Here is a 26,440-nt window from a genome sequence, read left to right on the forward strand (position 1 = left end):
TTGGAAATGATGAAAAGCAAATTCCCGTCTCCAATGTGTCAGCCCTGCTCCTTCCTTTTTCTTCTCTACTGTTCATCGACTAAAGGAAAAGTCATGCTTCTGAGATTTGCAGGTTTAAAATGATGAAATCACCTTTTCACGCAAAGGCATTTTTATTATGGTCTGGTAGTGTTTTAAGATTATAATTTCCATTCCCCATCAGAGAAATCTCAATGAAGTAACCTATGGTAACGTTGGAAGTACGTGCTTCCACCTTAAATTTCCTCTTATAAACAATGGGAGAAACCAGCAAACAGCATTCTTAGCCAATGTGTTTTAGTTAATGGCCTTTTGTGCACTTCGTGGGGGGACTTAATTAATGGTTCAAAAGTCAATTCCATTTTAATTTCTTTTTTTGTAGGAGATTAGATTTGTTAATGCAGTGATGAGTGTTTTAAAGTTACTTGAGTCATGCTTTTTTATTTTTATTCATGATTTGGTGAAATTTGAGAAATAGAGTGGTGATAATATTACAGATATGGAAAATGGTTATCATAATAAAATGTCTTTTTCTTCTTTTCTAAATATTTTTTCTTTAGTGAACATGAATTATTTTTACAACTATTAAAGTAATTTATTTAAAGAACAACCACATATGAGAAACAAATACTGACTTATGCTTTGAATGAGTATCTCAGGGTTGAAATGCATGCTCTCACCATTCATACACCATCCATTAAAAACCTTTATATTTGGAATGGCCTATAGGGCTTTTTACTGTGTATTCTGGTAGTTGCACATTTTTCCAAAACCAAGGAGTGTTACCTTGTTGAAACCTGACCTGAATTCCCTTTTGTTCTAGCAGTGGGTGATACAGTAATGCCAGCTGCCCGTTTATCTGGATCTGTATCACCTTGACCTCATCCTAAGGGGCTCTGATGTCAGCTTCACCTGGTATTTACAAAATAAACCCAACAGAGACACATGTGCTGAGTCTGTCAGTGTTAGATGCTCACATTTTTATACCTTTAAATAATTGTAAATTGTACCAAAGAAAAAATACTGAAATCATTCTGTTTCTTGTGTACTCGTCTTCCTCCTCTCATTGGCCCTGTGTCATATAACACATCGACTGGATTGTGGGCTTCTGCCTCTTAGAACTCGGGTGGGCACCTCCCCAGGTTCAAGACTCACCCACCTGTGATGTAGTATTAGAATATTCTTTCTTTCTTTCTTTCTTTTTTTTTTTTTGCTGACGAAGATTGGCCCTGAGCTAACATCTGTTACCAGTCTTCCTCTATTTTACATGTGGGTCACCACCACAGCATGGCCACTGATAGATGAGTGGTGTGGTTCCGTGCCTGGGAACTGAACCCCGGGCCACTGTAGCGGAGCGCACCAAACTTAACCACTAGCCCACTGGGGCTGGCCCTAGAATATTCTTAATGTAGAAGATATTTATAATTAAATATATTTCTCTTAACATTGGGAAAGGCTTTAGAATATTATATTTGAGAATATAGCACCCTGAGCTGTTACTACTCATCATAATGAAAATTTCACTTTTATTTTTCTTGGGGCTTTTCTTCATGGCACAACCGTTGAGGGAAAAAATAAATAACGTTAAAACGAATAGACAAGAAAGCAGAGACGCATGTAGCAAATCTAGTGTCAAATGACCAACCTTCAGCTGTACAATGAGATTATGTTTTCGGTGTTCCAGAACAGTGCGATATTAACACATGGTGATGACGATGCCAGTATGGTCTGTGTGTGTGAAATATACTGCATTGTTTAGACAAAGGATACTGGAATTAGAAGTCTGGATTCTCTTTCTAGTTCTGCTAGCTCTGAGCTGCACAGTCTTGGGCAAGTTGGTGAACTGCTCTGGGCTCAAGTTCTGAGACCTGTGACTTCTGGACCAGATGGACCAGCGATTCTGAACCATCTGAACATGAACCCTGATGGATTTGAGGAAACTTATTTTAGCTTTTCCTCTGAAGTGCGCACACAAGAACATGCATGTTAATGGGTTTTGGAGATTCCTTAGTGCCTTTCTTTACAGATCCTGCCACCGGAATCATACATTTTTTTATATACATCTGTGTGTGTGTGTGTGTGTGTGTGCGTGAGAGACCAGATCACGTTAATTTAACAAATATTTACTGAGCATTCGTAGGCACTATTCTGAACAATGGGAACACAGACAAAAGTCTCTTTTCTTATAGAGCTTATATTTTAGTGGGGGGAGACAATAAACACAATTAATAAGTAAATAGATACAGTATGTTATTTGTTAAATGCTAAGGAGAAAGATCCATCAGGGAGGGGACTAGAGGAGTGTTGAGTGGGAGGGAGAAGATGTGATTTTAAATCAGGCTGTCAGGGAAGGCCACCCTGGGAAGGTGATGTTTGATCCTAGGCTCCTTAAAGTCTATTTTCAAAGGCAAGCCTCAGGCAGCAGAAATCTAAGTATTTACTGGAATTAGCATTGAGAAGAACAGAATCCTGTTCTTTCCTCCTTAGCTTTGAACTAAGATGCTTCCAGAAAATATTTTGTAAATGAAGGAGCCAGGAATTATAGCTTAGTAAGAGTGTTAAGGTTTCCTAAGAAAGACTGGTTTATGTCTGTTGGGTTGGGAACGATCTCTTTTCCCTGGCCTATTTTACATACTAGGTTCTTTAAATCCATCACGCTTTTCAGTGTCGAGGTTCACCAGATTTTTGCACTCTGCTTTTCGCATCAGCATGCCTTGTCCTATTTCTTCATTGATGTTTTTTCTTCTACTCAGTGAGTGTTTATCCAGTTCCTATGGACAAAGCATTTTTAATGCATTGTTGGAATATCTTGATGAGTTTCAAAGAGGCCACTCTCCTCCAAGGACTTAGGCTCTGTTGGGAGAGACACATGTGGTATCAGTCCACAGGAAGGAATGAGGATTTTCAGTGCAGAGGTGCATCTCTGATGCTTTGGGAGCACAGAGCAGGGGCCATTTATTGCAACCAGAGTGGTTTGGAAAATTTCCCACCAGCATTGACTTCCGGGATGCACCTTGAAAAATACAATGTGTTTTGATTGACGATGGAGTGGGGCGTTCCAGACTGTGTGAATACTGAATAAGGACCCGCCTGCTGGAAATGATCTCCTCTTGGGCTGGAGGGTGGGTAGTGGAGGGATGTGTTGCAGGATGAGGCCAGAAATCTCCAAGCCAGACCGTAGAGGCTCTTGAGTGATTCGGTGTGAGGACTTGGGTCCCTGCTGTGGACGTTGGGAAACCACTGTGACCTTTCAGTGCCCCTCCTGGCCAGGGTCTGTCTGTCTTACTTCATCAGGTTGTTTTTCTTCTAGCTCTGGCCATTGGTTTACTTCTCTGAAGTCACTGATGTTTTTCATTCTCTATCTCCTATATGTTCCAGTTATTCGTTTATCTTTCCGTTAATATGACCGCAATGATCAACTCTAACTTTTTAGCAATTAGTCAGTTTAGTAATGCTCATTAAAATGCCAGTTTGTGCTCAGATCACTTTGATGAAATATATTTATTTCATTTGGAAGCTGTGCCAGTATTTCATACTAGCATTGTATGTAATCCCAAGGAATTAACCCTGGGCGCTGTTGCTGTTTTATCTTTCAGGTTTTTAACAATCATTTTTTTCAAGTGACGATTGATGACCTAAGACCAGAACCTAGTAAACACTCGATGCTGTGCCACGCGGATTCTTTGGGGATTTTACCAGTACAATGGTGCCTTAAAAATGGAGTCAACCTCACACCTCCCAAAGGTTTGTATTCTGTGAAAATTTGGAGGGTTTGGATGATTCAGGAGGGTGTCGTATTGTCACTGAAGTGATGCTTTTGTTAATCTGGAGAACTTAATGTTGTAAATAGTTTAGAAGTAGTGGAAAAATAGTGTGTTGCATAGTTAGCTTGACATAGAATCTGTTACAGCACCCTCTCCTGGTGAGGGGGTGACCTTGGGCTTCTCAGGCCACCCCAGTAAGTTCTTGTCACTTATTGTGTTATTGGCAGCTATGCTGCTGTTGTGTATAGTGGGTACAGTATTGCTAAGTGATTGAAGTTAAAACCTTGAAAGTGTCTGTGAAGTGGCTTTAAAAATGCAACAGAATGCTAATGAAGCATTTCTTTAAATGTTTATTTCCAATAATTTAAATTGTTATCAGAGAGCCCAGTCACTCCCAGATATCCAAGAATTTGATGCTGTAATACCTTAAAATAATTCAATTGGGAACCAGGTTGCACTAAAATAATTTTAAATTGGGATCCATGAGCAAGACTATTGGTAAGTACCATGCTGTAATTTAGTAGTGATTTCTTGTCCCTCATAGATCTAGGGTTTATTCAGGGAAGAAAGCAGCAAGATGAAAGTTGAGAAGAAGGGAAGGAAAATTAAGGAAGTAATAGAAGAGAAAGTCGGAACGAGATTAGAAAAATAAACTTAAGGGGGATTTTAACAGATAACCTCAAATAATACAGGGGTTTTGTGCTAACCTTTTCACATCACCTTTTCACATCACCAGGGATTGGGTTACCTGTAGTGTTAACCATGTTGGGAGATTAATTAATACACACAAGTTAAGTTCCAGTTTGCCCATGCCCATCATAGACTCTATGCAACCTTTAAATGTGTGACACCTGGCTTATCTGTGACATGACTACTCCCCTGGGCTTTCATCCTTGTTTATCCTCCATGCTCATCCCAACGGAGGACATGCTTTTGAATATTTCCGCTTCAGCTGTTGATTCTTCACGTTAGAGTTCTGCAATAACAGAGTGCGTTCTAATTATAACACGGTGAACTTTTACGAAACACTGTTTGCGCTATTTTAAGTGCCTAACTCATTTAATCCTCAAAATGAAGATTGCCCTGTGAGGAGACCTAGTCACAGAGAGTTATGTAACCTGCCCAAGACCACACGGAGAGTGAGTAACAGGGCAGCAGGTCCGCCTCCTGATTCTGTGCTCCATGGTTTGGTGAGGACCCCGGTTCCTGAGGCCTCAGTGTTTTTTCCCAGTTTGGTCCTCGAGAATGACTCCAGCCAAATCACTGTGCTTCAGTTTTCAAGACTGTCCAACAGGGACCCTCTGGTATTGCACAGGTACTCTGCAGAATCAAAGAACTGATACAAGTCTGAGTGTTTTTATAATCCTTTAAAATGACTGCACAGGTTTTATATTATGAACAATCTATTGGTAGTTGGTAAGAGAAGGCCTTTCCTGCTGTGGAATTTCGGCAACAGGTCACTCATAGAGTTTGAAAACCCCTTGCACCATCTTTGTTTCTTCCTAAGTTCTGTAATCAAAGCATGTGGTGGGTGAATTCCATGTCATTGAAGAAAGAATGCTGCTTGGTTGGACTCTGCAAATTCCTAGTTAGTTCTGGTTAAACAGAATCTATTTAAGAATTTTTTTAAAAACTAGTTTTGTGTTTCTTCACATAGTGAAAAAAGGAAAAATATTTATGTATGCATTTTGACTGCTTGGTTATTCCATTGTAGCAGAGGCTTAATGTTTACCAGTGTCTTTAGAATTTTTTAATACATTTCTTGTGAACTGTAACTGTTACAAAGATGTTTCAGAAAAGAGATTGTTGACATAGTTTGGATATTTACTAGGAAAATGGGTGTGCCTATTAGGATAATTGCATTTCATGATATTAAGAAAATTGTTTTATGTTAATGTAATTGAACTCTTAAACACGAAATGTACAATATGTGTATAATAGTAAATATTTTTATATCTTAAGTATCTTTATCACTAAGATTTAGCCACAATTTTCATTTCTTCTCCGTCACCCAAGTGTTTGTGATATTTGGTGAAATGAAATTGTCTTCAGGCACTCGTCCAAACTATTCCTTCCCCTATTGAAAGTGAAGCATACCTTTTGCAAAATCTCAAAAAAAAGGGGAAATCTTCATCATGGATATTATATATTGTTTGTAGAATATTGCGTAATGGTGGTTAGTACCTTCCGATAAGAAGATCTCAGTGAGAACCCTTTTTAAATTCTTAAAGTATTCAAGAAGTGATAAATATCAGTAGTCAAGGATCCACCGGTAATCTACAGAGGTTGTCCTTCAGCCATAGGACTGTTGTCTTGAAATAGTAGAACTTTTAATTATAAGTGAGTAAGAAAGAGACCAACAACTGATAGGAAAAAGTTTATGGTTGTGAACAGATAGTTCCGAGTAAAAGAAACATGACTCTTATATGAACTCATCGTAATAAGAGAAATGCCAGTTAAAGTCATATTGAGATGCCACGTATTTGTCAGATGAGGTAGAAATCCAAAAGAGAAAGCAAGAAGCAGCTCTGTTTCAATGAGAGTGTGGAGGAACAAGGAATCTCAGACTTGCTGGTGAGAATGAAGGGAGGTGCAAACTGTATTGAAGGCAGTTTAGCAAGTTTTACTAAAATTTTAGGTGCATTTACCCATTGGCTCAGTAGTTCCACTTCTGAAAGTTTCTCCTAGACTGTACAGATAATATGCATAAAAGTTTGTTTTTTGCAGCGTGATGTATAATAGCAACAGACCGGAAAAAATCCAAGTGCTTATTTGTGTGGAATCAGTTAAATAGATTTTGGATATTCATATAATGAAAACTATGCAGTTGTGAAAAAGAACGAGGAAAATCTCTATGTGCTGAAATGGGAATCTCTCCAAGATAAGCTGTGAGTGATGGAGATCAGTAGGTTATAGTGTGATGCCTTTTTTTTGGTTAGAAAATAGGTAAATAAGAATATATTTTTGTGTTTGCTCATGTTTCACTAAAGAAACTCTGGAAGGTTACATAAGAAACTGATGAAAATGATGACTTCTGTGTTGGGGTATGGGGTATGCAGGTGGCAAGCAGGGCAGATGGGAGCAAGGGTAGGAGAGAGATTTTTAACAGAATACTTTTTTAATCTTTTAATTTTTTTCTTTGATCTAAATGAATGTATTATCTATTCAAAAACAAATGTATATTATTAAAAGCAGAGGGTTTTTATGACTGTAGGGGATCTTAAAGATTATGTCATCAACTCCAATCATTATATATGTGGGGAAATTGAGGCTCAGTTGTGTTAAATGATTTTCCAAGTCCTGAGGCAGAAGGTGGCTTAAAACCCCAGTCTTCAGATCCCGAATCTAATGCTTTTTCTAATAACCAAATCCACACTTGACTGCTATTCTCTCTCACTGGTATCTTCATAAAATCCATCCTTCTCAGTAAGTTGGGGCCATTTTGGTGTCCTGACACAGGACTAACTGATGTCAATGAACCATGACTGAAACGGTCTCTATCTCAAAGCATTTGGAGAATTTCACTTTCAGGGAATAATTTTCCAAATGTTTGCAGTTACAATCAAGTCACACCTTTATTTTATGAGCTCCCTTACCATTTATATATTTATTATATATTTGTATATGTATGTATTATATAGATAGTAAAATATATTTATTTTTGTAATTAAAGTGACTTAAAGTAAGAGGTGTTGGTAGTGGTGATTTTATGATTTCCTTTTGAGGTAATTTGTTACCTGTCTTTTATGTCAACACCAGGGCTGGAAATCATGCTGTAGAATTTTTTCAAACACTCTTCTTGGCTCATTAATGTATGAAAGTATATGCTCTTTTTAAAAGTTTGTTGTTTTTAACTTAAATTCTGAGCTGTATATAGAGTATATAGCATTTATTATATGTGTTGATGAGTGAGTTTAAATGTTCTCTGGTATGTTTTCCACGAACATATTACATTGTGAGATTTGTTTGCACTGTAGACAAACGAACGCTGCTTATAATTACAATATGTTGCCTGATCCCAAAAAGATACAATCCCTCTCATTCCCCAGTGGGAGGCAGCTGATGAAACAAAAGACACGTCATGTTACAGGAGATGTGCACAGAACATAGATTCTTACATTGTTTTGACTCTATTCCTATTTAAAAAAAAAAAAAAATTCCCTCCCCAGACTTCAGAGACAAATAGTCTAAGCTGGAATGGATAGGAATGTTCAGTGTCATCTCTGTGTGAGCACGTGCTTTCCTGGTGAGCAAAGGATAGAACCTTGGAGAGTTTACTCCATTAGTTTAAAGCCAATAAACAACAATTCAATATTATAGGCACTATAAAAAGTGATCAAACAAGTAAATAAATCAACTAAGCAAAAATATATGTAGGTTATCAACCTATTTTGACTTGCTATTTTTAAATTCATTCATTAACTCCCTTGGCATGTAACATCAAAGATGAGTCATAGAATTAGGGGAAAAGATGTCCCAGCCAGGGAGATCTTTGTAGAAAATGTGAAACCTTTAAATTTCTGTCGTAAAATGTGTCAGCAAAGGTTAAAGTAAATCACTTATTTTAGCACTTTGTCTCCACTGTTTGGCCATTTTAATAGACACACAAACTGTTAACACGATTTAAGATGTAAAGGTGGTGTTTAATTATTATCAAGATGCAGAGTAGTGAACCCTAATTGGTATTCTTTTTTCCTAAAACAACTCTCAGACACTGGCTGAGGAACTTAATCCATGTGTAATCTCATTTTTCAGACATACAAAGGGAACAGAAAATAATAAACACACTCGTGGACCTACCATCTTGATTGAACAGATGCTAACATTTTGCCATATTTGATTCAGATTTTTAGAAAAGGAAATAAAGCGTTATAGATGTAATTGAAGACTGAGCCATCCTGGATGCCTCTGTTTCTCACTCCCCACGTCTAATCCATCAGTGAATCCTGGCACTGTTTTCAGGATCTGACCGTGTGTCATCATGACCACCCCGGTCCGGGGTGCCATTAAATCTCGCCTGGGTTACTGCAGTGGCCTCCCGTTTTCTCATTCGACTCTCAACACAGACTGATGGTGTCAAAATGTAAATCACACATGTCCCTCCTCTACTCAGACTTTAGGGCCTTCCTCCCTCACTCTGTGGCCAAGCCCGGGCCATGACAATAGCCTACGGCGTCCACCAGTTCCCTGTTTGGCCTCTCGCCTAAGATGCCTCCTTGCCCTTCCTGGAACATGGTGCACGTCCCTCCTTCCCTCTCCTTGGGACGCTCCTCCTTCTTCAGTCTTGACTTCAGTGTCACCTTCTTGGGACGATCTTTCTTGGCTGCCCTATTTAATATCAATTGCAAATCGCCACCCCCAACATTTTTATCTCCTTCCCTGTGTGGCTTTTCTCTACAGAACTTTTTATCATGTAAGATACAAGTAATATGTATTGTACTTTGTCTTCTTTTGTCTATTTCTCTACGAAAGTGAAAGATCCATGAGAGCAGGGATTTTTGTCTTGTTTCCTGCTCATCCCCAGGAGCTAGAATAGTGTGTGGCTCTCGGTAAACATTTGTTGAGTGTTGAATAAATTGAAGTCCTGCCCTGTTCTATTCCCCTCCATGTCTCTCTCCCATAACACTTTACATCCATCCTCCACAAGATAACCACCTTCCTAAAGATGTTATGCTTTTATGCCTGACTACCTTGGTTTCTGTATCTATCTCTGCACCTGTCTCTCATTGTTTTTATTCTAGTCGCTTTAAAATAGATCTTGTTTTGATATATATATATAAATAATATCATGCAATGCAAATCTTTATGTAGCTTTTTTTTTTTTTTCCTGAGGAAGATCAGCCCTGAGCTAACATTCATGCTAATCCTCCTCTTTTTGCTGAGGAAGACAGGCTCTGAGCTAACATCTATTGCCAATCCTCCTCCGTTTTTTTTTTCCCCCCCCAAAGCCCCAGTAGATAGTTGTATGTCATAGTTGCACATCCTTCTAGTTGCTGTATGTGGGACGCCACCTCAGCGTGGCCGGAGAAGCAGTGCCTCGGTGCGCGCCCAGGATCCGAACCCGGGCCGCCAGTAGCGGAGTGCGCGCACTTAACTGCTAAGCCACGAGGCCGGCCCCTGTAACTTTTTTATTCATTAGCATTTTGCAGGTTTTTTCCGTGTTGATGCATGTAGATTATTTATTCATTTTCCCTGAATTATGCCATAATTCTTAAAATCCATTTCCCATTGATAGCCACTTAAAGTATTTCTAGTTTTCCTTGTTGCAAATTACACTTAAATGGACATCTTTGTACATGTACCCAAAGGTGAGAGATCGTTTTGGGGATGTATTTAAATGTGGAATTGTCAGAGTTCCCATTTTGCATCATCCTCACTATGATGTGATGTTCATAGGCTCGAACAGGGCCATTCTGATGGCAGTGGAGTGGGTCTCTTTGCTTGGCTTGGGTATCCCTGATTACTAGTGCAGTCGAGCATTTCGTCATACGCTTGTTGGCAATTTGTATTTCCTTTGGATTGTTGATTATAGTTTTTGCCCTTTTTCTTTTGCAAAGAGAAATGTTTATGTATTCAAATATGAATTTCTTCTCAGCAATGCACTTCACAAATATAATAGTCTAGTCTGTGTCTTATTTCTTCACTTTTTAATGGTGTTTTATGTTATTTTGAAGTATTAAATTATAATGTAGTCAAATATCTGTCTTTTTCATTATTATTTGTTTATATGTCTTTAGAAATCCTTGCTACTGACATTCTTCTGTGTTTTCTTTAAGAGGCTTGCAGTTTTGTTTTCCATATTTAGCTCTTTAACCTACTTGGAATTAATTTTTGCATGGCACAAGGAAAGAAAACAATTTTATTTTGTTTTGTTTTTTGCTTGAATTATATTTTCAGATTCACTAGTTGTCTCAGCATCAGTAATTGACTAGTCTACCATTTCTTCTCTGACGTGTAATGCCACCACTAGCATATATCAAGTCCCTTTGTGGGTGTGAACCTTATCCTATTCTTAGTTATTCTGCTTCATCAGTCTGTTTGTCTGTCTCTGCACAAATACCTCACTTTTGAAAATTGATTTTGCTTTATAATAAGTCTTGATAGCTATTAGGTGAATTCCTCCACTTTTTCTTTTCAAAATTATCTGGGTTATTTTTGTGCATGAATTTTTTAGAACCAGTTTGTAAGGCTCTATAAAGAACCTCATTGGCATTGCATTGGATTTATAGATTAATTTAGAAAAATTGACATTTTGTTGTCTTTTTTATAACTTGCAATCTTTTGCTAGAATTTTTCCTAAGTACATTGTCCTTTTGCTTGCTATTGTGGACGGCATTTTTTTATTCTTTTAAGTTTTTGTTCGCTGTGGCTAGTATAGTGGAATACCACTGGCTTCTGTATATTTATTTCATATCCAGCTACCTTTCTAAGCATTGTGTCTCAAGAACAGTTTGTATAAGATATGGATTATCTGAATTGGAAAGCTTTAGCAAAAGTAGCTTGTAAAACCATCTGGAGCTGATGGTGTTTTAGTTTGTGTTCTATTGATTATGAATTTATTTCCTTTAATGGTTAAAAGTTTAGCCGTGGTTACCATTTCTGTTTGAGACAATTTTGGTAATGTATATATATTTACAGAATTGTCTGGTTGAGCTGTGCTTTCAAATTTATTGTCAGATCATTCTGTTAGGTCAGACTTATTAATTGAGTTGTTCAAATATATATTCTATGTTTTTGTTTGTTCTGTAATTTTCTAAAACATGCATTAAAATATTCTGAGATGGAGGATTTGTCAGCTTGTGTGTGTGTGTGTGAAGCTATGGTAGGACATTCAGATTCTGGATTGTTAGACCTTCCTGATCTTGACCCTCTTTATCCCTAGTGAAGCATTTTGCTTTAAAGTCTATTTTTTCTGACTCTCATGTTCGTTTGTTTCCTTATGTGTTTTGTGATTTTTCACTGTGAACTAATTTTTAGTGGTGCTTGTTATTTCTGTGGGAGTTCCATAATCCTTAGGTTGAAGTAATTCCTTCCATCTAGTTTTGCATTAGGGTCTGTCCAGTGTTCTAGGGTTTTCACAAGTCCTGGAGTATTTATTTATTATTGTCTTTATCTCCCCATAGAAAGTAAGGATTTTTTATTTTTTTTATTTACGTCTATATCCCCAGCACCTAAAACAATGCCTGATACATGTGGGTATCCCTGGTTATTCAAGGAACGGATGAATGAATCTTACATTAATGTCTCAGGCTGTACCATACAGAATAGTAAAATTGAGCCCAAGGTTGTCTTCCCCGCCATGTGAGCTCCTGGGCGTTTGCTGGACTGGTCAACTCTGCCTTTGAGGGACTTCTTGGTTTTTTGACATGTGGAGTATTTTTTTCCCTCTTTTGAGTTTAGTTATGTAAGTAATTTTTTTTATTATCATGTTTTATCTGGCATCTGAGAGGAGACTATCCCATCAGCCCACCTTGTTATTGGACTTGAAAGTATGTTCTCCTTTCTAGCTTTTTAATTCATTCTTGAGCAAAAAGTCATCTTTGACTAGAAAGAGTTGAAGAGTAAAACTTTTTGGGTCATTTTTTGTATCTGAAAATATTTCTGATTATTGAAAACTAAGCATCTCTCTTGATCACTTATCTCTGAATTTGCTTCATTCTCCAGGATTCTTAAGATGATTCTGTTGTTGACAGGTGATATTTATATGATGTTAGACTCCATCCTGGGGGCTTATCTACATCTGCTAACATTGTGTTTATAATTCAGAATAACATTTTGAGCATACCCCCAGACAGAGAAGTGTATTGAGTGTCACACTGTGACCTATATGCGTTAAGTGCTTCTCAACGTTAGTTTTTATTCTAAAAGATAAAGAAGTTGGAATGACTGGTGTTTACGCTGACTTGACTTTTTCCCCCCTCTTTCCTTATTTTCCATCTTTTTTTTTATGCACTAGTCCATGAATGTAAAAACAGAATAATTCCATTGGAAATGAATGTGTAAATTTTAAAGATCTGCACGAGGGAGGGCTTGAAATTGAACATCAACCAAGAGTATGGAGAGAGCTGGCCAACTTCAAGGTGGGGGCATGTAGCGCTTTAGCAAACAGCATGGTCAAAAAGAAATGCCGTAGTTACTAGTGTTTTTACCTTCCTGCCTGTAAACCTGTACACAAACTCGTTCGTGAAATGAATGGAGAGATTGTTGAGAAAGTTGCTCAGGAATAGACAGACTGGTTGCCAGGGCTGCTTCTGCCACCTGAGGTCTGTGTGGTCCTGCTTCCTCATCCATGCAGTGGGGACATTCGTCCTGGTGACCTCCTGGGATGGCCGTGAGGATCACGTGAGGTGACACCATCGCGTGCTTAGCCTAAGTGAGTGTTCAAGAAACTCAGTAAAAGCCTCGGGCCTGAAGGAGAGAGGTCACCTTTCAGTAAGAAGCCCCATGCAATGAAAAAGTGCCCAGTAGGGCTGCTCTCATGAGTCATGAGATTTTCTGAGAAAGGATTAATAACCCGTTCTTTCAGCGTGGTTTCTGTTGTTTCATCTTTCATTCTTGTATCTCGGTCCTGGTAGCTGTTGATCTTTGAAGATGACTATGTCACTTTTTGTTTCAAAGAGATGTTAACTAAAAACGAAATAAGTTTACTGTTAACACCAGGTATTCTGGCACTTCAACAATGTAAACCTTCTCTGAGGTGAAGATCAGTCGTCTTATGGGGCTGTGTGTTCTTCGGTCATGTGCGGTGGGATTCTTCTGAGCTGTCTTTCCTGATTCTCCACGTCTCTCTCTATCCTTGCCTTTATCTGATGTCACACTTATCACACGGTGCGTCTGCCACTCTTAGTAGCTGCCTGAGCAGGTGAAAGCCGAGCCACTTCCTTTTCTGTCCCCACTTGACCAGCAACTAACCAGAGTCGGCAAACTGGAGAATCCCAGTGCACCCTTACTGAATAAATGCATTTCCTTGTTTTAGAAAGTGTTGCTCCTTTATAGGACTTCCGTTTATTTTTTTAAAGCCTATTTTTTTATTACAGATTTAACACACATTCATTCATTAAAATTTTGAAAAAAGTAGAATTTTCCTATCCTGAAGAAATAACTTGTGGTGTATATTCTTTCAGATTTCTGTTTCCTTGGATACGTAACTTTGTATATCTATTTAATTATTTTATACACACTAGTTTGTCAACATTTATTAAGATGTATCCTGCTAAAATATCTACTACTTAAATGACTGTGGAGAGTTCCATGATTTGTAGGTAAATAATTGATTTACAATTATTGATATAATCTCCAATTGATATAATCTCCAATTCCCATTGTTCTTGTGTGTTGTTCTCAAATCTGCTTTTATACATAAAATGTTTTCACAGGCGTTCCGTTATTTCCATGCGATAACTTGTAATAGAATTACTGCTCTGTTCTCACCCCAGCTCACTCTGCTCTAGCCCCACAGTTCTCCTTGCTCTTTCTAGAACATTCCGGACCCACTACTGGGCTTTTACAGTTGCTGGTCACTCTCCCTGGCACACCCTTCCCCCAGATAGCCACATGGCCTCGCTTCCTCAGCTCCTCGACGTTTCAACTGTACGTCAAGGCCTTCCTCGATGCAGCCCTCCCTCTCCCCCTTCTCTACTTTCCCCGTATAGCACTTCTGATGATCTGACTGTCTATATTTGTGTGTTATCTGTCTCCTCTCACTGAAATATAAGCTCTGTGAGGGGAAGGATTTTTGTCGGTTTCGTTCCCTTCTGTATCCCTGGTTTCAGAACTGTGCCTAGCACATAGCATGCACTTAGTAAGTATTTCTAAATGAATGAATCTGTGAATGAATAAATGGCTAGGTTGGAGAGTAGACACCTTAAAGATTTTGACACATACTGACAAATTGGCATCTGCAGTGGTTTTTCTAGTTATACGCCAACCAGAAATGCATAAAAGTACTTGTTTTCCGATGGTCCTTACAACGGTGGATTCTTATTCTTTTCATTTTGTGAATCAGGTAGATGGCAAACATGATGTTCTTTTGCTGTTTGTATTTTTTATTAAGATTGCACAATTTTTTTCATATCTCTGCAGCATAAAAGAGCAGCTCTTACTCCCGTGTGTGTCCTTTATGAGAGGGAAATCTTTTTTTTAAATCCTTCCCTTTTCCTCCATCCCAAGTCACTGGCAAGGGGCATGAGAACAGCATGATTGTCTCAGGGTTGTCATGATTCAGTTCCTGGGGCAAGGGGCGTGAGACCGCCACGATTGTCTCAGAGTTGTCGTAATTCACTTCCTGGCGCTGAGGAGAGGCCTAACTTCCTCTAGAAACTGGATAAAATCAGGATTCTCGTAGCAAATGAGAAGCGGGAGGATGGCTATGGAGAGGCAGTCACGGTGTAGTTCACTTGCTGAATTAACCCTTGCTTGATGACCAGTGTCTTAATTATCTTTTAAAATGCGACAAGGCGGCCCCGTGGCTTAGCGGTTAAGTGCGCGTGCTCCGCTGCTGGCGGCCCGGGTTCGGATCCCGGGCGCGCACCGACGCACCGCTTCTCCGGCCATGCTGAGGCCGCGTCCCACATACAGCAACTAGAAGGATGTGCAGCTATGACATACGATTATCTACTGGGGCTTTGGGGGGAAAAAAATAAATAAATAAAATCTTAAAAAAAAAAATAAAATGCAGCAAGGATGCTGTGTTTTCAATTAATGTTTATTACTGAAATAATTCATGATCATTATTGAAAACTTGGAAAATACAGAGAGGTAGAAGGAAGAAGTATCTAGGAGTCCCACCACTCAGATAATTCACCCAAATATTTGAATATTTACTAGGAAGTTTTTCTTATATTTCCTTTGGTCTTTTTCTTTGCATATTTTTATATAGCTTTGATAATTCTGTATATACTTGTAGCAATCTTTTCATCTAAACCTGTGGCAGTCATTTTTTCATGATTTTATTATTTTTTTTACAAAGTACGTGCTATTTCATGCCTGCATGACTTTCCATGGACTTGGATAAGTTTCATATCGTTTCCTATTTTGGGATGTAACGTTCTTTTTTCCCCCAGAATTATCAATAATAATGCCATTGTATCTTAATGTATAACACTTTTTCAGTTTTTAGGGTTGTTTTGATGGGAAAAATTCCCAGCAGTGTCACAGTTCATGAACATTTTTACTGCCAAATTGTTTTTCAAAAGAATTGTCCACTTGAACTGCCAATAGTAATGTTTGCAAGTGGAGCTGTTTTATGTCAGTGAATTTGTGTCATAAGGAAATGGGCCATCGACCTGTTCCCTTTCGGACCTGTAACAGTTGGAACTTGATTCAGAATAAACACTAATAAAAGCTTGAATGACTCGAGTGGTCGTAGTTCAACAGTCTCCTACGGCAGCTTTTTGCAAATTTTAATAGCCCAAGGGGTTTTGATTTCCTTTTATTTTCTTTTCCCCTCTGCTGTTTTCCTCCCTCCCGGGTTTAAAACATGTTTTCCTGGCTATGGTAAAGCCTTGGTACTTCTTGTTCTGTCTTTGTGGATTAATGAGTATAATTGACCCCTGTTGTCTCTATTATACAAGCCACAGCAATTTGTTTTTATGTAGCAGTTATTTTCTGAGCTGTCACAAAACTGCCTTACAATTTGAGCTCATTATCAGCCCAGAGGAAAAGAATTTTAAGTTACAAAGTGAATGAGGGTCTCTAAGAGAAGGAGATGGAGAAGTCTAGGCTGTTCGAATGCTCAAGGAAATGAGGGCGTTCTAGGGGCAGAATAATTAGTTGTTGCTTAGGCACCCAGCAAGACTTGGTTATCTCTTGAAATTACTAGATTAAAAACGGCTCCTTATAGAGAGAGTCTTGAAAACTGGATGTAGAAGGATTGAATGTAGGTAGAGGAAACCACAGGAGCATGATGTTTTGTGGAGTGGGTTGAAGCCCATTGTAAATTGGTGGTTATGAACATGATTACAGAAGATCCAGCTAAATGTCTATCTCTAGGAGGAGGAGGGAACTGCTCAGTTGGAAAGTTTTATCTGAACAGATATCGACCATAAATAGTACCCAGATTCCATGTTATATCAGAAAATGGTTTGCTATTCATGTATATAGGTTTTTTCTTATTTCCCCTTCCCCCCAATAATCTTGATGAGATTTTTCTCAGCTCACAAAATAAACTAAGGAAGTAGCAGAGGTCCAGGGAAGAGATACTAGAACAGAAGGAGATCTTGACTTTAGCAAAGTCACTCTGCCACAACCCTCAACAAATAGGGTCCTTCTGTGCAGAGATTCATCTTGTCTTCAGCTGTTCAGTTGAGTGCTCTTCTGGGAATGTCTTGTTACATAACCTGTCTTCATCAATCCTGCCCTACTTTTCTCCTAGGTAAAGAGAAGGGAGTTAACCACAGAGGGAAGGAAAAACATCTTGAGTAGCAGCAGTAATTAGTAATGGTGGCTCTGAATCATGGAATACAGCAGCTAGAGGAGACTTGAAACGTCTTCTCTTTATTTTGTAAATTAGTAGATAATAAATGTCAGGCACCAAAGATTTAATTTACTTTTACCTTGGTTCATCCAGTTCCCGGTGGAACTTCGTCTAAAACCAGTTCTCCTTGCTGGCTCAGTACCCTCCCTACCATTAGGGGTCTTCCTACCAGTGTGAGGTGTGTGTGTTTTGGCGAATTCTCCTGTTCTTATACATTAATGCAAGGATTTGATCCAAAACACTTCCAGAGAAACTGTTCTTAAAGTGGAGGGTTATAGTAATCGTAAAGAAACTTGCATTACCTTGTTTCAGACATGTTTTGTTTTGTTTATAAGTGTTCAGAAGAAAGTTGGTTTGGTCCCTTCCAGAAACTTCTGATGCAAGAGCCATTTGGCTGGAGGGGCAGCTCTAGAGAGAAGGGTTAGGGAGAAGGGCAGGTGGAAGACTTGCGGAACTTCTTCAGACCTAGCTAGAAGGAGCTTATAGCATCTCAAAACTCTGAGACTTCTTATCTCCTTGTTGGAAAGACATGAGGAGTTGTCAGTCTTTAGAGAAGGACAAGGATGTCTTGGGAAGAGGGGGGTACCTCTGCTCCTGATGGTCATAAGGGTATGAGAGGATCGAGGGTCAGTCCTGGGCCACAGGAGGACAGCTACCTTCTTGGTTAACCTCCCCCATCTTAAAAAAAGTTGGGTAAATTGAGCTTACTTAATGAAAAGAATATTATTTTGTACTTGGGAGCACAAATGGAGGTAGGAGGCAACCAGTATCTTGAGTTTCTTTAATAAAGAATTTCTGTAGTTGCTCCACAACTGTGGAATTTAGTCACTAAAAGTCCCTATGTTAATGAATTTTCAGGTGTAGAATATATGACAATATGGGGAAAACAAATCAGAGGACTTAGGTCAAAAATATACTTAAGAAATCCCTTATAGATTTGTTTTACATACACTTAAACTAATAACAAGAGCACACTAAATGAAGATTATAGTGACGTTTTGCACATTTTCAATTAATCCTAATCGATACTGTACTTTTTGTTTCCATTGTCATCTTTTATTCACAGAAAATGCAAATGACCCTCATATTAAGAGGCATTTTCCTTGGGTTAAGCCATACACCCAATGCCTTTCTTATTTTATGATCTAGAACTGTTTTCTCTTATCTTCTCCCATGTTTTGTCCTGGTGGTCATGATGGATATATATTGTATAATCCCTCCCCCGTCCCCTGCCATGAAATGAAATGAATAAAGAGAGAAAAAAACCACTTTGGTAAGATCTATATTTAATTAAGTTTAGTGTATGTGAATCGTTTTTCAAACCTTTCCCTCGATATCTCAGATGTGCCTCACAACTTCACCTGGAGAGGCCCGTCTTTCCCAATTCTCATTTTCCTTTCTCCTCCACAGTTCAATTCTAAGGCAAAGTTTATTCCTCCCCTCCTTTTGTTTTTTTGAAGGCTTTCTCACTAAAACTTTTTTTTTTTTTGCCATCTGCTTTACCTTCTGTTACTCTTTGAAAATCATTGCCCCATAGCATTGTTTTCCAATAAACTCTCATGGTTTCCACGAGGATATTTAGAAGTAATTTTCACATGAACTCAGAATTGACGTGAAGGATAGTATTATTGTGTATTTCTGCAAAATGCATTATGTGCATGTGTTTTGTGTTATATCTTTTTTGTGTGTGTGAGGAAGATTCGCCCTGAGCGAACATCTGTTGCCAATCTTCCTACCTTTTTTTTTTTTGCTTGAAGAAGATTAGCCCAAAGCCAGCGTCTGTGCCAGTCTTCCTCTATTTCGTATGTGGGACACTGCCACAGGATGGCTGACGAGTGGAGTAGATCCGCACCCGAGATCCGAACCCATGAATCAGGGCCGCCAAAGCGGAGCGCACGGAACTTGAACCACTCGGCCACGGGGCCGGCCCCTTGTGTTATATCTTATCTCACCTCTTCTCCCCTAAAGCAAATCTACCCACCGGCATGTGCTGCGGTGGGAAATTTCCACCCTTCTTCACCTGGTTTCAGGCACTGCATTATGGTAATGATGGTATACCTTACCTGTATTTAGTACATTTTCCAAAATATTTCATTCAACCCTCATAAAATCTGATGTGCTGTTGTGCTTAAGAAAGGGCTTCACCCTTTCTTTTCACCCCTTATTTGTGCCCCTTATTTTTTTAGTTACTGACACACCCTGAGGTTTAGCTTGGTTAATGCTGTCTTGTCTGTGTCTTGTTGTGTGCAGGTTTCTCTGGCCAGGACTTCGACTGGGCGGATTATCACAAGCAGCATGGGACAGAAGAAGCGCCTCCCTTCTGCTTCAGAAATGTAAGAGGCCTGGTTCTTGCTACTCCTTTTATCGCAGATGTTGTTCCCTATAAATTTTATAAGTTACTTTCTATTTATTGGGCAAGATTCGAGTGCTGCCATGTACCACAGGATCCTAAAGCTTGCGTAGTTTTTGAAAAGTCCTCCTCTCAGGTCGTCTGTTAGTTAGGGTGATGCTGGGCTGTAGTAACAAGTTGACTGCTGGATGTATAGTGGCTCAAACTCATTGTGTGTTTATTTCTCACTTATGGAAGAGTCCAGGGTGTTCCTGATTAGTTTAGCGGATGGTTCTTCTTGTGGTGAGCCTCGGGCTGGATCTGTCTTGGCTTCATCATCTGAATCTAGTGAGCAGATTGGAAAAGAGATCCAGAAGAAGAGATCACTAGTTCTAAACACTGTTGCTGATATTGGCACATATTACTCCATTCTCCTTCCATTGATGACAACTAGTCACTCGACTGCACCATGCCATGAGTGAGGCTAGGAAATGTGCCCTGGCTGGGCTACTGTTCTCAGCCGTGATTCCATACTATGGAGCAAGAAGGAAGAATTTTGGTGGCCAGCTAGCCGCCTGTGCCACCATTAGCTGTGCACTTGCTGTGGAGTGTCATATTGTTAAGCCCATTCATTGATTGAGGTTCTCTGCTCCTGAGATGTATACTTAAAATATGTTCTTAAATTTTTTTCTCTTGGATTACTTTAATAAGATGCTTGTCCGACAGTTTTGTGCTTTGCTTACTTTAAGCCACTTCCTTGTTCAAACAGAGCTTATTGGCATGATGACTCATAAAATAGCAGTGCGTGTGTGTGTTTACACATGTGTGCTTGCTCAGTTACAGGAGTTGGTTGTATAAAGTAGTTTTTAAGTTGTTCCTTTAAACTTCAAGTTTAAATTAATTCATTTAAACTTCAGCAACCGTAGGAACTCTGAAAAGGGATGTGGATTATTATCTCTGTTCTAAGAATGAGGCATAAATGTATAGCCTAGTGTGTTGAGCGTGCATTTAGTCATTAGAGTTAATTCCTTATGCTGAGAAAAAAGATACAGTCCTCCAGTTGGGGACTGCAGATCCCCAACAATACAGAGCGCTCCCAAATCAGACGCTTGTGTTCCAGACATGTGCTCCTAGGGCTGCTGACTCATTGCTACCCCACCTATAATTTGTACTACGGGGATAACAGAATATGAGAACGGAGAGGCTGGAAGGGTTGGCTTAATAGAGAGAAGCTCCATACTGAACATAAGTCAAAAACGGATTTTGGAGGATTAAGTAGGTTGATTACTGGGTCATCTTGTACTCATACATCCAGAAACAAGTCAGTGGCAGAGTTGGAAATCAGGGTTCCCTAAAGGATTAAATGAACTTTCTACTGAATGGCGTTGCCTTTGCATGAAGGTAGTTTTTCTGCAGCATTGAAAGACCGGTGTGGTGTGTGTTTAGGTTTGATGATGGGGACGGCTGTATAACTATACCATCTGGTTAGCTCTTAAGGTTCATTCAGTCCGGTGTGATCTTTCTAGACTTTTTAGCATATTGATGTCACTTGTCACAGAGTGTACTGGCCTCACTGCCCTTCATTTAGGATCTTGGAAACACTTGATCACATCCCCAGACCCCTTTTCAGTTGTGCTTTCTGCCTGACAAGAGAGAGATTCCTTCCCTGAGTATTTAACCTTGGGAGGAAAATCCTGATCTCGCCACTAGTTCTGTATTTAGGGAGTTGAATGTTCTGTGACAACACAGCTCCTCCGAAGCCTCGTCTTATTTGTCCTGTGCTCTCCTTCAGCCAGCCGTTGTCCAAATGGATTTTGATAGTGGAGCAAGTAGCCACATCCCCAGGTGGCCTCTGACCTTTCAGGATTTAGCTACCAAGATTAAATCTATCTTAATGACTCTGCTGGCGTATTCATTAGGAATGCACTTGTCAGAAATATGCCTCCCCTTTGTTTCTGATTCTCTGTTTGTTTAATCGACAGGATTGTTATCCGCCTGTTGGCATATGCATTGCATTACTGGGACTTTGCTGAATTTTGTTAGCTTGCTACAAAGTGCTCCTTAATGGAATACTTATTATAAATTCATTTCTTAATCACACATCTCATGTGTACTAGAGGAGACATAGTGTAGGAGTGGAGGCATAGAAGGCATTTCCCCAGGGATGTTTAACAATCAGAGTCAGTCCTGAAAGGGATTGACACAGCCAAATGCTTGGTAAAATAAACTCACAGGTAACAGTTTTGCTATTGATCCTTTATAAATTACCCTCAAGGGGTGAGTTGAAAGGAAAATAGGTTATGCGGTTGTAGTTTTCCCTTATTAAGTAGGATAAAATGCATTTTAACTTACTTGGAGGCTTTTCAGGCAGCCTATCAAGTTGTATTATCAAAAAGAAGCTCAACACATAATGCCCACGGATGAGGCACGATGACTTGTAGAAAAATAGCCTGCCGAGAATTTCTTTGATTCCTATTTCCAAAGAAACATAAAGGAAAGGAGCAAATTGGTATCTTAACATACAATGGATATTTTTGCTCTGGTTACTAAAAGATGTAATTGCGTTTTTAACAATGTATATAAAAAGACGTGGAAATGTGAATTACTTTGGTTTCCTTCCATGAGTTACATAAAGATGTTATCTCTGTTACTTACAAGAGCCTGTTTCTCTCAGTTTATATATTTCAAAATAGATGTTTTTATATAGTATTGTGACATCTGATTGAAATTTATAGCAGTTGGTGATTTTGGAAAATTTTGTATTTACTTTAAAATAATGTTAGGAGGGAGTTTTGCTTCCACTTGGCTGAATAAGCTCATACTGAATTGACGCTCCTGCAGAGAGCAGCTATAAACTCTGGACAGAATACCAAAACAGCTGCTTGAGGGACAGGGAGAATGAACAAAAGCAGGCAGCTTCCGGAGGGGAGCGGGTACTTAGAAGAAGGGAGCAGCATGAGGTGATCGTCCCAATATTTTCAGACTTTTGGCCTGAGGTCAGCCACAGTGGACAATGTATGGGATGATAAAAACAGTGCTATAAAATTTATAATCGTTCTGGCCTGATGAACCCAGTAACAGAATTTGGGCAACCACAGCTGCTGGAAAGGGAGGGGAATCTCAGGGGAGAGCCAAAACGGGGAACCACAAATTCTATGTATAAACTATGCCTAAATCTTGGGCTGATCCCCGAACCATGTATTTGCCAGGCAAACTCTAAGCAGCCTAGTTAAGGATGAAAGAACTGAACTGAGGTTTGATCTGCTTCCCAAGAGGCAGAGTGTGTAGTTTAAGTCCAGCCAAGTTGATTGCTTGCTAAAACAGAAAAATCAACACTCTTGGGAGGAATAGAACACAATCCAGAGTCTCTGTGACATAACATTTAAAACATCCAGATTTCAATCCAGAGTTGTTCAATACGCGAAGAAATGGGAAAGTCTGACTCATTCTTAGTAGAGGAGATAATCAACAGAGACCAAACTCGACACCAGCCAGATGTTGGAATTAGCAGACAAGTCTTTTTAAAGCTCCCGTCATAATTAAGCTCAGTGGTGGAAAGCAGTGGTTTCCAAAATGTGGTCCTTGGGCCAGCAACTTCAGCATCACCTGAGAACTTGCTGGAAATGCAGAGTCTCTGGCCTCAGCTCAAACTAGCTAAATCACAAACTTTGGGATGAGGCCCAGCCATCTATGTTTTTAAAGGGCTCTCCAGGTGATTCTGATATACCCTAAAGTTTGAGAACCGTTGATGTAAAGGAAAATACTCTCATAATGAGTGAAAAGATAGGAAGTGCTAGAACGGAAGTTGAAAGTAATAAAAAGAGAAATTCTGGAATTGAAAAATACAATATCTGAAACAAGCAAATTCATTGAAGTGGAGTAATAGCAGAATAGAGCTGACAGAGGAAAGAGTTCATAACCTTGAAGATAGAAATTATCCTAAGAACAGAAAGGAGAAAAGATTGGTGTGTTGGGGGCAGAGGAGATGAACAGAATTTCAGGGATCTGAGGTACGGTATCGTGTGTAATTGGAGACCTAGAAGAAGAGGCCACAGAGATTGTGGGGAAAAAAAATATATGAAGAAATAATGGCCCAAAATTTACCAAAGTAGCTGAAAGTTCTGAATTTACAGGTTCAGGAATCTCAGTGAACCCCAAGCAGCATAAATACAAAGAAACCCAGCATAGTCAAATTGCTGATAACCAAACATAAAGAGAAAAATCCTGAAAGCATCCAGAGAAAAATGATACATTCCGAATAGAGGAACAATTTGAGTAACAACAAACTTCTCATCAGGAACAGCAGAGGCCAAAAGACAGTGAACCAATGTCTTTAGAGTGCTGAAAGAAAAAACTATAATTCTTTATCCAGTAAAAATATAGTTTAAGAATGAAGATAAAAACAGACACTTCGGGCCAGCCCCGTGGCTTGGCGGTTAAGTGTGTGCGCTCCACTGCTGGCGGCCCGGGTTCGGATCCCGGGCACACACCGACGCACTGCTTCTCCATCCATGCTGAGGCCGCGTCCCACATGCAGCAACTAGAAGGTTGTGCAACTATCTCCTGGGGCTTTGGGGGAAAAATAAATAAATAATTATTTAAAAAAAAAAAACAGACACTTCACCAGGGAAGATATACTAATGACAAAGAAATATATGAAAAAATGCTCAATGTTATTAGTTGTAGGGAAAATGAAAGTTAAAACCACGATGAGATACCACTAGATCTACCTATTAGAATGGATAAAATTTGAAAAACTAGCAGTATCAAGGGCTAGTGAGGCTTGTTTAGCAGCTGGAACTCCATATACTGCTGATGGGAATGTCAAATGGTATTTTGGAAAATAATTTGGCAGTTTCTTAGAAACCTACATTTACCATATGAATAGGATCCAGCAGTCCTATTTCTAGGGAAATAAAAACAGCGTTATAGGCTGATTTACGTCCTTCCAAAATTCATACCATGAAGTCCTAACCCCCAGTACCCAGAATGTGACTGTATTTGGAGTTAGAGCCTTTAAAGAGATAGTTAAGGTAAAATGAGGTTGTATGGATGAGCCTTAATCCGATATGAATGGAGTCCTTATAAGAAGAGGAGATTAGGACACACACCACGTGCATGGAGGCAAGAACATGTGGAGACACAGGGAGAAGATGGCCATCTACAAGCCAAGGAGATTGATTGACCTCAGGAGAAACCAACTCTGCCCACACCTAGATCTCAAGACTTGTAGTCTCCCGAACTGTGAGGCAATAGATTTCTGTCGTTTAAGTCATCTGGTCTGTGGTATTTTTTTATGGCAGCTCGAGCTGACTAATATACTTATGTTCACACAAAAACTTGTACTTGAATATCTATAGCAGCTTTATTCACAATCACCAAATATTGGAAACAACTCGAATGCCCCTCAACTGGTCAATGGATGGACGAGCTGTGGTGCATCTATATAAATGATTCCGTTTATATGACATTATGGAAAAAGTGGAATTAGGAACAGAAAACAGATCAGTGGTCTAGGAATTGGAAGTCTAGGAGGGACTGATTACTGAAGGGCCGGTGCAAGGGGGTTTTGGAGGTGAAGGAACTGTTTTGTGTCTTGAACGTGGGTATGGCTGCACGATTGTATGCGTTTCTTTAACAGCCCCACCTTTGTGGAACCCCCAGTGTACCAAAAAGGGTGAATTTTCCTATATGTAAGTTTTTAAAAAGTGAATTTAGAAAGTAAATAAAAATAAGCAAGCAAAAAAGCACAAAGGAAAAATAAAGACCATTTCAGGTAAAAGAAAACTATGGGAATTCATCACCAGCACTAAACGAAATGCTAAGGGACATTCTTCAGGCTGAAGGAAAATGATGCCGGATGGATACTCCATCTATTTCCTCTAACGTCCTCAAATATGTCCACCTCTAAGGTTAGTGAGGAATTTAGGGAAGTAGGAGAAACAATTGGTACCTCAGTGACCTTGTGGAAGTGAGGGTGCACATGGAATTGGAAAGAGAGAGTTGCTTCATCCTGGCACTCATTCAGCAAATATTAGGCACCTGCTGTGTGCCAAGCCAAGTTCTAATTTCTGGGATACAAATGAAGAGGGTGTGGTTCTTTCCCTGTGAATAGTGGGAAAAGACATGTGAACGAGCCTGTCCGTCTCGTCGATAAGATGCCTGTGTGTGCCCTTCTGCTTCGCCAGCTCGGTTGCTGCACGATATCTTGCTGTGGTATCTCCTGGCTCAGTGTCTGTTCTCTCTCTCTTTCAGACATCCTTCAGTCGGGGTTTCACAAAGAACATGAAGCTTGAAGCCGTGAACCCCAGGAATCCAGGAGAACTCTGTGTGGCCTCTGTCGTCACTGTGAAGGGGAGGTTGATGTGGCTTCGCCTGGAAGGTACGCTCAGTGATTACTCGGAAGGACGTAAGGTCCGTGCAGAAGAGGCAGGGCGCAGAAGACCTCAGCCCTTTTCGGAAGGGCCCCTTTTGTGTTCCTTTTATTGAAACGGATCTTATATTATTCAGTGTTCTTAAATAAGTGAAACTAATCAAATATAAATTCGTTCAAAGGTTCTCGTCTTAACTAATAATTTCATGAAATGAGATGCCGGTGTGATAATTATGTTTGGAACACAGTGGTCTTTCTACATTGGTGATTATAAAAGCTAATATCACAATTAAATTAATATGAGTCACTAAAACCGGTTTCTGAGGTCTTGGTTATTATGAGGTTAAAATTATACATTTGCATTTTAATGTGAATAATACCTTTTATTTTGGTTTCATCCTTAGATGTTTGATTTTTCCTTAAAATAGTAGCTGGAGATGACTTTTCTCCCAAATATATAATAAATAGGATTTAGGCTTATT

General features: G+C 39.3%; 1 protein-coding gene across 4 annotated transcripts in view; it reads left to right on the top strand.

The window, feature by feature from the left end:
* The window catches only part of SFMBT2 (Scm like with four mbt domains 2), a 247,485-nt gene that overhangs the window by 153,430 nt on the left and 67,615 nt on the right, over positions 1-26,440 (top strand). For all 4 annotated transcript variants that reach the window (XM_087420850.1, XM_087420851.1, XM_014783683.2 and 1 more), the window contains 3 exons: positions 3,615-3,762; positions 19,507-19,589; positions 25,841-25,967. In XM_087420850.1, coding sequence (XP_087276976.1) covers positions 3,615-3,762; positions 19,507-19,589; positions 25,841-25,967 — 358 coding nt within the window. The remainder of the gene's footprint in view (positions 1-3,614; positions 3,763-19,506; positions 19,590-25,840; positions 25,968-26,440) is intronic.

The sequence above is a fragment of the Ceratotherium simum genome, chromosome 32 (genome assembly GCF_057802395.1).
Source record: "Ceratotherium simum simum isolate JZ-2026a chromosome 32, ASM5780239v1, whole genome shotgun sequence".
In the NCBI taxonomy this organism is placed as follows: Eukaryota; Metazoa; Chordata; class Mammalia; order Perissodactyla; family Rhinocerotidae; genus Ceratotherium; species Ceratotherium simum.